The sequence below is a fragment of the Diabrotica undecimpunctata genome, chromosome 2 (assembly GCF_040954645.1).
Source record: "Diabrotica undecimpunctata isolate CICGRU chromosome 2, icDiaUnde3, whole genome shotgun sequence".
Lineage (NCBI taxonomy): Eukaryota > Metazoa > Arthropoda > Insecta > Coleoptera > Chrysomelidae > Diabrotica > Diabrotica undecimpunctata.
The window spans coordinates 16,998,638-17,011,745 of record NC_092804.1 but is presented as its reverse complement, the minus strand read 5'-3'; the positions used below and the strand labels follow the sequence as shown (position 1 = coordinate 17,011,745).

At 31.8% G+C, this 13,108-nt stretch overlaps 1 protein-coding gene across 1 annotated transcript; it reads right to left on the bottom strand.

The window, feature by feature from the left end:
• Positions 1 to 2,328: 2,328 nt before the first annotated feature.
• Positions 2,329 to 13,059, bottom strand: Nprl3 (GATOR complex protein Nprl3). Its single transcript, XM_072522391.1, has 9 exons — positions 12,431 to 13,059; positions 12,090 to 12,302; positions 11,926 to 12,037; positions 8,672 to 8,846; positions 8,429 to 8,576; positions 7,816 to 8,014; positions 6,877 to 7,029; positions 4,705 to 4,807; positions 2,329 to 3,894 (listed from the first exon to the last, which is right to left on the bottom strand). The coding sequence occupies exons 1-9, from the start codon at positions 12,837 to 12,839 to the stop codon at positions 3,682 to 3,684; spliced, it is 1,725 nt and encodes a 574-aa protein (XP_072378492.1). The 5' UTR covers positions 12,840 to 13,059; the 3' UTR covers positions 2,329 to 3,681.
• Positions 13,060 to 13,108: the final 49 nt, after the last annotated feature.

The following is a 13,108-nucleotide window of genomic DNA, read 5'->3' as shown; positions in this document are numbered from 1 at the left end:
CCTCAATATATCGGGAGTCCTTTTTTGACCACCGCTTACATTCATCTGAAGGTTCTATTTGCAATGCAGTTGACGCTAGCATAACTGATTTCATATCATACCATTGGACTATGTTAATTTTTCCATCAGCTCTTACATCCTGCTCAGATGAACCACGACCCAATCGAGTCATCACCTTATCCGATGTTACATGAACTGCTTTGGGTATTCTGGATCTCATTATTGTACCAGTTAAAAAAATATTTTTGTTTAACATGTACTCAAGTAAAGGTAAGGTGGTGAAATATCTATCGATGAACACATGTGTTCCTTCTAATAACGTTGTTGATAACTTAATAACTGCGGATGGACCAACACCTAACTTCTTAACATCATCATCATTCTGCAGAAATGTATTTTTCCTTTGATAAATATCGAAGTCTAATATTAATCCTTTGGGAGTGGCACAGACAAAATTTTTTAATCCTTCTGGGTTAGGTTTACCTCGAACAAATTGTTTCATGTTACACACGCCCGTAAAAGGTATCATTTGTTCGTCCACAGCAACCTCATTGTATCTTGGAAGTGTCAAGCAACCTCTTCGTATTCTGTCAACTAAAGGCCGGATCTTAAATAATTTGTCAGCATTTCTTTGATCTTGAGGCACATCAGCGTCAATAACTACTTTTAAGTTGCTCCTGATTTGAAAATATCTATCACGAGTCATGGCTTGTGCAATGCTGTTGACTTTTGTTGTCTTGGCCCAAAACATTCTAATTTGTGGATAATTCAGACAGGACATTAGAATAGATATTCCAAAAAATTTTTTCACCTCCGTTAGAGTAACGTTCAAAGGTTTTCCTTTTTCTTGCAAAAATTTAATATTTGTACAATTACAAATATTCTCAAAATCTGAATCATCAAAATACATACCGACATAGTTTTCAACTTTCCAATTTTGCCTCTCGTAGACTGTATCGACAATTCCAGTAAAGTCTATATGCTGAGGGACAAAAACACTCATTTTTTTCCATGTATTTCGGTTCTCCTTTTTTTTCGTTCACTGAGTGGCACGTTATCTAATTCATCTTCGGGTGGCATTTCTGTATCTTGTTCATCATCTGTATGTTGGGCCGAATCTGATTGCTGAGGCTGATACGATTCTTCATTTGGATCAAAGCCGTCATCAGAGTTTTCAGAATCTGAAACGTCTATATCTGAATTTTCCAGGCATTCAAGAAGTCTTTCAATGTCAACTTCGGGTCTTAAATATTTTTTATTACCAAACACAGCTGAAACAAAAAAGTCTAATATAATATTTTATGTATGCCTAAGGACCTGACGTCCATAAAAAAGGACATCCCCGTTTTAGATAAAAAACAATTTAAAAATGGTTTGATAAGACAACTACATCGCATGAATGCATTTATAATATCCTAAGTTATTAGACTAAGCAACATTTAGGTTAATAATCTAATAAAATTAGCTACTTACCATCAATTGTTTTTCTATAACTGCCCGCCATTTTTGTCACTTGAGATTAACAGGTTAACTAAGTTATAATGTGGTCACAGTAATACGGCGCGCTGTTGTCAGGGTCACTTGTATATACACTACGATGGACTGTGGGACTCGGCGCTGTAAATTTAGTTCTTTCAAAAAAAATATATAAAACGTAAATGTCCATTTAATTGGACATCAGGTCTCAGGAGGATATAGAGCAAGCACAATCTTCTTTGTGTAACATACTTTATTTCAAGTGTGGGCTACAGGCCTTTCATCATAATTTTTGAAGGTCGGTAGGTAGCTACATGAATCAATTCCTCGAATGTCCAATGTCTAACGGTACTCAGCCAGGAAAATTGTTTTAATCCGACCCAACATTTTCCTTCTATTTTATCCTCAATTGTTAACCGCAGTAGACAAAATTTAGGATCTTTCTTACTTTCCGTTTTCATTGTTATGATGAGCTTCTACTGTTTGTGGATTTTTGCACACGTTAGATATGTGTGGTATCATGGGACGGTAACATAAAAAACACGGGACGTGGCACTCCGGTAGTGACCGAGGTAGGGAAGCATAGCTTTCTTTTTGTCTGAACCAGGAGCGATGGTTTTAATTTACTTTCTTTTATTTTATTTTATTCTATTTTATTTTCTTTATTCGATTCGATTTGATAATCGATTCGATTCGATAATTGATTCGGATTCGATTTTATTCGAAAATCCATTCAATATTTTATTGGATTCGATATTTAATTCTATTCGATTCGTTGATTCAATTCGATTCGATATTTGATTCGATTCGATTCGTGTAATTAATAAGTGTAAATAGCAAAGAAAGGCCAAAAAGTGTTTTGTAAAAGTTTTATTTTAAAAAAATCGATATATATATTTTAATATTTGGTATGTATAAAAATGCAATTACAACAAATAAATAAATAAATCTATAATCACAAACAACTAAGACTTAAAAGCCAAACATTACCACGATTCCAGAATCTTGAAATATATTGATATCATTAAAGATATATTCACAATAGTGCTCTGTTCTCAATACTCGCTAGTTCTCATAAAATGTATTTACACGAGAAATGGATGAGCCTAACTACATTAACGTTCTCGCCCCAATTCCGCTTAGATATCTATACATTTCAAGAAATATTTGATTAAAGGAATGTCGAAATTACATCGATAGGGTGTACTTTTGACTGGCTCCACTCTATCTTCGAACATTTGTCTTCCTGACAAGTACGAGTAATTTTATTGATGAAAAGTGGAATTATTTGAAAAATATAAATGATAAAATAACAATAAACAATATTATCCAGCCATTGAAAAAAATCATAAGTATAGAAAGGTGTGCAATAAAAATTTCGTATGTTGGAAAATTACTCACTCCAACACAAGAATTATATTAAATAAATTATCTAAATTCCTATAGAAGTGGTATATTTGAAATTACACATAAAACATTCACATAAAACTTAGTTCTGATATAACTTGGTAAGTATCTGAATGTTTTTTTAACGCAACAAAAGTATTAAGTATATATAGTTATTGTGCCACTTTATCAAAAATAGAATATGTTAGTCAAATATTCAGCAAATTACTTAAATATGGCTAGATAGTGTATGAATATAATGTGTAGACTACATAAATTGGCAATTTTTGTAAAAGGGTTACAAAATGACAAAAGAAAAATTCATTCTGCAATTGAATAGTCCCACTCGCCATTTACTTTTAGATCTACGTCAATGTAATAGCCCATAATGTTTGCTTTTTGTTGTATTAAATAAAAATTTTACTTAGATTTCTCAAAAAATTTGTCGAAAATATAACACTTGAGCCAAAGATTACACTGATAAAGCCAAGTCATAAATGTCATTTCATTCAGGAAAAATTGATGGTGACTAAAGTACTAATATCCTGTATTTTTAAGTAACTTCAACGCTATCTTAATTATGATTTTTTTCGATAGTTCTGTATTTAAATTTAAATTTTAAATTAATAATTTTTAATTTCCAGAATTTTTTTTCTGGAATAGTTTTCAGTACTTAAATAAAATGTACAATGCGACCTAAGAAATGTTAAAAGGATTTCAAAATAGCATAAACGGCACCTACTTCATTTTTTAATTGGCCAAATAATTTAGTACCATCTCACAGACAAAATCCAATCATTAATAGAATTTCATCGTGTGCTATGAAGAGCATGAAAACATTGCTATAGCAGGATCTTCCGTTTCGTACGTAATCAGCACGTCCCTAAATTTATCCAACAACTGTAGTAATTGACTCCTTCGTAGGTTTTCCAGGTACATGATTTCTTCCACGTGGTGGTTGCCTTGAAAGTATTCTTTTCTACATAAGCGGGCAAATAGTTTCAGGTCCTCCGGTGTATTTGTGGCAGGAATCTACAATAAATTACACATATTAATCAATTTTATAAAGACAGAAAAGATATGTAAACTCTGATCACTCAGCTGTGTTACTGATACTGACTGAAAAAAAAATCATAAAAAAATGTTACACATTTTGTAAATAAAAATGAAAATTGGGAATTTAAATATTAATATAGAATTAAAGACAACTAAAAAATAGAAACAAGCTAAGAAATTGATAAAAATTCTACAAATTGCTGCATAATAGACAAGAAAAAACCTAACAAAAGGTAAAGAAGGGTGGGAAATGATGGTACCAGTCTAGAAATCCCCAGGATGAAACCATACCAAATAACAACAGTGAATAATCGAAAAGGAAAGTAAATAAAATAAAATAAAATTATTTTGACTCCTATATCAAAAGCGACGACATAGAATACTCATTGTGGAAACTACAAAAAAAAAATAAAAAGATCAATAAAATCGATACCCCCTTTGAGAAAAGAAAACGGACAATGGACAAGAGACAACAGGCACAAACCTGTACTATTTGAAACAGAAATGTTCTGTGCTGATATTCCAAACAAATCTAAATGATTTAGTAAGTTACTTATTCTAGAAATGTATATAACAATATATCAGAAGTATTATCACCGGTAACTCCAAAAGAAGTTACACCTGAAATAAAAAATAACATAAATCCAAAGAGAGCATCAGGATTTGACCAAATCATGGGACAAATCCTGAAATAATGTGATAAACAATAGCGGTGATCTGGAAAGTAGCTGAAATAATCATGTTGACCAAACCAGGGAAGCCACCAATATATGTAATGGTACTTACTTTGAAAATAGAACTTCTCTCTTCATCGGGAAAATCCAGAAGTAACTCCTCCTGGTAGTCCTGTTTGTCCTCTTCTGTAGATGTAAAACTAACATTCTCTAATCTAAAGCACCATTCAAAAATTCAACATGTAAATTTTTCCTTAGAACTATCGAATATTTAAAATGTATAAAAATTCATTTGATACGCCCCTGGCTGGTACGTAATAATAATCTGAAGTTTTGTTGACCCAGGTGTATAGGCGAGACATCTAAAGAAAATATTAACTGCGTAGTGCCTATTTGCGTCTTAATTAAATACATTCCCACAAAAAACCTGAAGGCCCAGGACTTTTAAGGTCGATTATAGAATGAAAAGCGTAATTAATAGTTTCAAAAACCGGCAAATTTTTACTTAATTCGAATGAGTTTTGGTTAAAAAGCAGGTCGATTATCGAATGAAAAGCGTAATTAGGAAAAGATTCGATTGGCTGGCAGTTAGAAACTAGATGGGGAGAGACAGAGGGAGCTGACCACGAAAGGTTGGTGGGGAGCTGAAGGTCGCAGAAGCAGAGAGAACGAATTGGGGTCTGAACGAGAAAAGATCTGTTTCGGAGATAATTTCAAAAACCGGCAAATTTTTTACTTAATTCCAATGAGTTTTGATTAAAAAGCAAGTGATTAGGCTCAAATGCTATGTGGCAGTCTTTTTGAAGTGAGATAATCACCGGTTTGTTGCGGTATTCCGTAAGAGGCCCACATGGTTTTAAGTAAAAATTAAGCAGCTGAGTTTTGAAGAATACATATTGTTATCATCCAGGATAACCTGAAGCCCAATTCGATGTTTGACCTCCCCGAGTTTTGTGCAGCTTCCATTCTGTGTCTCCCATGGGTCGAATCCAGATTGTTTGAAGTTTGTGTGGAACAGTGTTTTTTTGTATCCAATTCCAAGGTAACAAACTTTTTTAATATTTATTTTAAATTTAAAAAGAATTTAAAATTGAAACTGAGAACATAACTCCAAATATCAATCACCAAAAATTCACTTCTCATTCAACCAATCCGGTAGTGATAGGCCAAGGCTGCCAGAAAAAATACTTTTTAATAGCGATCCAGATCTGCATTCATTGTGTAAAAATAGTGTCTTGGCAGGAAACAAACAGCTTGTGATGTAATGTGAGTAGTCTGAACAAGCTCCAGACTAAAAAGGAAAAGATATTGTATATTGAATATTTTAGACATGTCATGAGAGGATAAGGATACAGACTGCTACAGTTGATTATGGAAAGTAAAATTCAAGGTAAAAGAGATAGAGAAGGAAGGCCAATCACTTGGATGCGAAATCTGAGAGAATGGTTTAACTTGAGTTCCATCCAACTTTTTAGATATGCCATAAATAAAATGAAAATTGCCATGTTGATATCCAACTTTCGATGGAAGACGGAATTTTAAGAAGAAGAAGATATTGTATATTGTAACATATGAAATAATATCCGATTTATACAAACGGAATAGGAAGCTTCCATTTTGATTTTACAATCCACCAATAGATGGCATTACTGTGTTATAGCGTCACTGTATTCGTGAATATTCGAACACCTTTTGTAAAAGCTTAAAAGTCAATTTCCCGAATTAACACAAATTGGAAGCATAGCTTTCTTATCGCAGGCTACGGACAGAATGAATTGATCGGTGCAATGGATCGCGCAGAGGTGTCAAAAAATATAAACAAGAGAAATGTAATGAAACGCAATGAAATGACAGATGACGCGACCACACACTACGTAGAGTAGTAAACGCAGTCCCATGCGCGTTCCTTAATAAAATTAAATAAAAATAAAACTAAAATGAAATCATATAAAATAAATTAAAATACAATTATTTTAAAATAAATTAAAATAAAATACAATAAAACAAAATGAAATAATATAAAATTACAATAAAATAAACTAAAATTGAAATAAAATAAAATTAAATTAAAATAAAATAAAATTAAAATAAAATAAAATTAAAATAAAATTAAAATAAAATTAAAATAAACTAAAATTAAATTAAAATAAATAAATTCAATTCAATTAAAAACCATCGCTCCATTCGTAGACGATAAGAAAGCTATACCTCCCCTTCTTGGTCACTCTCGGAGTAAGACATCGCGGTTTGTTCTTACTGACCGTTTAAAATTCTATAAACTTACGTAATATTCCTGTTAGTTATTAGTTCCGGCGCCTCTGATATGGTTGATGCTCCACTTTCTGATTCAGTTCTTTCCGTGTGATTTATTTGATAATTTGACATTACAGTGCTACTTCTAGGAGATGGTGATGTCAAATGTTTCTTATGGTTATCACTAGAACAAAAAAGTAACTTTTAATATATTCGTAAACTATTACTACGACATTGGCAATACCACTACACACAATAAATACCGGATCTAACTAAAAAACAGCAACTTTAAAGCAAAATTTGACCTTATTCATCAATACAATCTCCTTCGAGGGCAATATACTGATTCCAGCGATTTTATAAAAATTCTATGTCTTTTTATGGAATGATTTGTCTTTAATCCAAATATAAGTCTCAGTTTCTGCTATAAAAGCTGAACAGTATTTGATTTTATTTTGTTTTATTACATTTTTGTGTGAGCCAATTATTCTTTATTAAAATATATAAAACTATAATAAATATTTAAATATGTTTTCTTGTACACACACACACACACCAGGGTATGCAAAACAAATTAGTGGGTCACAAAGGATAAGCACAAAAATAACCGGGCCACAGAATAATAAGTTTGGGAAACGCTGCCTAGAGCATTATTTGGCCTTTGACGTCTGTATACAGCTAGTAGTTGCTGAGGATCAGGTCTAAAGAATACGAATACGACTCGACCAAATATAAGTCTCGTTTACTCTCAAGACATGACAATATTTTAACAAACAGGGACAACGTCACATCTGACCATCCGAGTTCTGAACTTTTTGACTAAGATATGATCTTTGAAAAATGTCTTTCTTTATGTGCATGAATGTTATCCTCTGTTGTTCAATCCCGTTTGTTAATATAGCAGTAAATACTAACAAAACAAGATTACGAGAGTAGCTGAATTAATTGAGTTCATATATGGTTTACTTACGTTTTATGTAATAGTAATCCGTTATCAGTGGGCATGTACTGAATGTATGTGTGAAGTTGTAATAGAAGGTGATGCTGCAACATCCAAATAATTGTCTGTACCAGTTGAGACTGTTGCGTAGGGTGACACAGCGGATTGCATTTTTGTCCTAAAGAGGTCGGTAATGAAAATTCGCTAATGACTCTTATTAAGTTTAAACCTGAAACAAGAACAAGTGGAGTCAGTACATTTCATAAAATCAAACAAATATGTTCAGTTTATCACAAATTACAATATTGTAACGAGTTAACTTGTTATATAGTATTTTTATTAGCAATTAATCACAATTTTAGCTTAATTTGGAAATTTCGATTTCCACTTTGCCGAAAAATTTCTGAGAAATTTCCGAAGTGGAAATGGAAAATTTCTAATTGAGAACTTTGTTAACAAATTGTATTTTCAAGATGTTAATAAAGTTAAGTTTATTAAAAAGCGACTTATTTATCCATGCAAAAGACTTTTTTTAGAAAAATCGTTAAAATATCTAGTTTGATAAAGGATAAATTATTCGCCTGCTAGACTAAATGAACTGTGTTTAAATCACAGTATCACTTTGGTTTATGTTATAACTTACCTGGAAATGCTTCACTAAACTTATCAACTAGTGGCGAATGAATGTGAATGGGGGCATTTGGAGAGATGATATATTTGTTGGTAGAACATACTGGAAATATTACTGTCGCCTTTGCCCAGTACACTAAATGAGCGGTCAGTTCAAAAACCTACAACAATTTACTCTTCAGTAATTTATTTCTGACAATATAGTCATTTGCAATGGAGTATTTAATGTATTTATATTCCGTATTAAATGACTTACATGTGTTAGTGTCAGGTCAGAATCAGATGCTAATGCTTGCAGATTTTTTAAAGGAGAATATTGTGATAGCATTCTATCCAATGAAGGAGACCCATCTAAAGATGTGAAATCGTTCATTTGGTGCAGAGGATGAAGAAGCAATAAACTGTGATATGGTCTTAAGGCATTTAAACACCTACAAATAAATAAAAAAAAATAAAAACTATAATCTCAAATACAAAATATTTTTTCTACACCCTATATTTAAAATACCCCTTACTTCAACCAATGAATATAGACTCATATGCATTATTTTCATTATGCATATTCATAAAATGGCATTTTATAGTTTTGGAGCAAAGCCACCTTTACTCCTTAAGCCATGCTGTTGTACATTTGGCAGCGATGGAGCTATAGTTCAGGGAAATAAGCAAAAAAAGTACCCTGTTTATGACACTGACCCCACCAAGCAAAGAACAGTTGTTTTGACTAGTATGGACCTCTATAACAAGAACCTATATGTTTCCTGTAGTCACCTTTTTGGACTTAATTATTAACAAATTAGGGTCAAAAAGCAGTAAATACTCACGTTTTTTTTCAAAATGGCGTTTTTTAAATGTTTCTATTCTTATTTGTTGCTTAGAAAGTTGTAAAATAAGTCAGAAATTTCGATTTTTTATAAATGATAATAACTTTAAAAAAAATTAACTTAGAACCTTCATATTACATGGAATGTTGGGACTTGTGGTGCTTAAAATATGATTAAAATTTCAAAGTAATCTGTCAAATAGTTTAAAAGTTGTTTTACTTGTTTGTCCCAAATTGGGTCCTATGGGTAACTTTTGAAAGAAGAAGATTTATTCTATCAATTTATTCTATAAACAATAAAAATAACTTTTTAACCACTGCCTTAAATTTTTTTTTTTTTTAATTTGGAAACCTTGTATTTTTTCACAAATTTATTTATTTATTTATATATGGCATCCATTTACTTACAATTTTTACAAAGTTACATCTTAAAAACAATAAATTATTAAAATAACAATCACAAGTTTTACAAAGTTACACCTTAACAACAATAAATTATTAAAATAACAAACACCTCAGAATAATACAAACATATAAGAATAATACAGATGTACAACAAACTTATTGTAAGATACTTTTTAGTTGTTTTTTAAACAAACTAATTTTGGAGTCAAAAATATCCATTTGTCTTGGTAGGCTATTAGCACTCCGGACCAATCGTGTAGTTGGTTCATTGATACCATAATTAGTGTGGTGAAATGGCACTGAAAAGATTTCGGATTGTCTGTTGCTTCTACTAGGAACTTTAAGACTAACGAGCGATAAGAGTTGAGGACAATCTATAAAAGCATTGATAACTTTGTGTAAGAAACATAAATCTAACAATGTCCTCCTTGACTCAAGTGTTGGTAAGTTAAGACTATCTCTTACCCACTGATAGTTGTATTCCTCTCTCCTGTATCCACTCTTATAGGCTGCTACCCTCAAAAATTTATTCTGGACTCTTTCAATCTGTTGAATGTAACAGTGGTATGATGGGGACCATACAACTGATCCAAACTCCAGAATGGGTCTAACGAGACCACAATAAAGTTTTCTAAATGTAAACAAAGACAGGTCCACTGATGTGCGTTGGATAAATCCCAGCACTTTCATCACTCTATTTGTTACTTTGTTGATGTGGCTTGAGAATGACAGTTTGGTGTCTAACCAGATTCCCAAATCTAATACTTCATTTTTCGAGGCTAATGGCAAGTTATTTATGTAGTAAACAAATTCAATTAGATTTCTTTGCCTTGAGAATGTCATTTTATGACATTTGTTTATATTGAGTGACATTTTGTTTAAAGTGCACCAATCATAAAACGATTTAAGATCTTCCTGTAATATAGCAGCATCATTCCAGGATTGAATTTTTCTAAACAGTTTTACATCGTCAGCAAACATAAGAACACTACAATTTTTGATTTGTTGTACTAAATCAACCAGAAACAAACAAAACAAAACAGGGCCACAATAGGAGCCTTGTGGCACGCCCGATGGAACTGTTATTTCAATTGAAGTGTCACTTCCCAAGTTAACTGCCTGCGTACGGCCACTAATAAATTCTGTAATCCACTGAAGAAGGGGATCCAAAATACCCAAAGCTCTTAGTTTTTATAAAAGAACCCCATGGTTTACCCGATCAAATGCTTTTGAAAAGTCAGTATAGATTGAGTCAACCTGGAATCCCTCTTCAAAGCTGTTGTATATATGATTGACATACAAAACTAGGTTTGCATCTGTTGACCTCCCTCTCATAAAGCCAAATTGTTCAGGATTAAAAATGCTTCTAAAACTCCATGTCAGTTTCTTACTAACCAAACAATCAAGCAACTTGGGCAGCTCTGACTGATTACAGACAGCTCGATAGTTTGATATATCGTTCCTTGCACTCGATTTAAAAATCGGCTTTAAAAACTTTTCTTCCAGACACTGGGAAAGCTACCAGTACCAAGTGATCTGTTAAAAATAAACAAAATTGGTTTTGTAAGTACACATATACATTTTTTCAGAAAATAATCTGGGATTCCATCCGGCCCTGCACATAATCGGTTTATACAACTTGCAATAGTATCATAGACCTCAGTTGCTGTAAGTATTATAGAACTCAAACAAATCGAACTGTCAAAATTAAAAAAAGGTAAAGCATCTTTTTGTTCATCTGAGTAGACAGATGAGAAATATTCTGCGAACATATTGGCAGAGTCCTTGGTATTTAAGCTAACCCTATCATCATAGACCATTCTGGATGGTATATTATACCATAATATATTATATTATATAATATATTATATTATATAATATATTATATTATATATTATATTATATATTTAAAAAAAGAAAAAGTTGTCCTAGGGTAATTAGGTACAAAGTTAGTTCCTTTTTTTTAATAATTCACAGCAGCTTTATTTATAACAATTAAGACATCTAATTAGGGTTATTTGAGGGAACATACTTTAAAGTTTTAATGTGTCAAATTCGAAAAAGATTGCCTTTCAACGGAATCATCCACAAAGCTTCAAAATGTGATCCTCAAAATTGGTAGGCTTTGAAACTTGAGGGAATGATGTAGGAGGGAGGAGTTGTGAACTTGTAACTCTGGTTCTTGTTTATGGATTTCAAAATTTCTTCTTTTTTGTACATTACGAATAAGCATTATTTAAATAAGTTAATTGTTAAATAAAACATTTAAAATCAAAACAAACCTGTCAATGTCACCAGGCTCTACAATTTTGCCCCTCATGTGCCACTGATGAACTTTTTGTGGTAAACAAAAACTTAAAGGTATCCATCTATTTATTCTCAAACTAACCAATCCTAGAAAAAAAAATGGTAAAAATTTACTCGGATATTAAAAGGAAATATTTACCAGTTGAACATAGATCATCATACATTTTCTTAATATTTCCAGCTAAGGAACACTTTTCCAAAATTATTTTAAAAGCACTACCTGGACCACTTGTATAACCATCATCATGAGCTGTAGCCATTAACTGAGTCTGCTCAGATACATACCCACATCTCTTTTCTTCATACTTCAAAACAATTCCCATTCTTTTACTCAAGTCATGATAACATTTAACTAAAATATAACTATTCATTAATAAATACATTGTAAAATCATTTCGGTTCGCTTAACTATATTTAAAAAAAAAAACATCAACTAATCAAGATAAAAACATTTGTTCAAAGAGCTTATTTTAAACTTACCAACAGAGTGACTTGCCAAAGCTTGCAAAGCAAACACAATATTAACTAACATACCAGACTCATCCTCTTTCTCCTGTTTGTTTCTAAGTTGAAGTAATGTTGGATGACTTACAAATCTAACATCATTTACTTTGAGCTCAAACTTTCTGTTACACAATTCAGTTTTAACTGCAAAAAGGGAAGAAAGAACCTCATCAGTAAATCCTGTTAAATTTTCTTTATTGATATTAGAATGTGGCTGATTATTTCTCTGTAGCAAATCATCTACTACAGGAAGAGTATAAGGATTTTTTCTTCGAGTCCCCGAGGGTTCACTGCTATGTTGAGTTTGAAAAGGATACCTAAATAGTAGTCTGTCACCTTTACTGTCTGATTTTACCAAAATTATACATAAAGGGCTTACTTCCATTATGACAAATTAATTAAACAGTAATAATTAGCATCTCTTAAAATTAATTTTATTGTGACAAATTAGGAAATTAGAAAGTATGTGATATAACCTAGAAAAACATTAAACAGATGTCTTCTGTTTAGAACTGTCAGAGTCAGATGTTTTCATTACACAAAAAATTTATCTATAGGAGCTTATAAATAGGAGCAATAAATTTGGATCACATTTAACTTCAATTTATTAACAAATATTAGGACGGTTGTTTAATAATTAATGTTTATATTTTA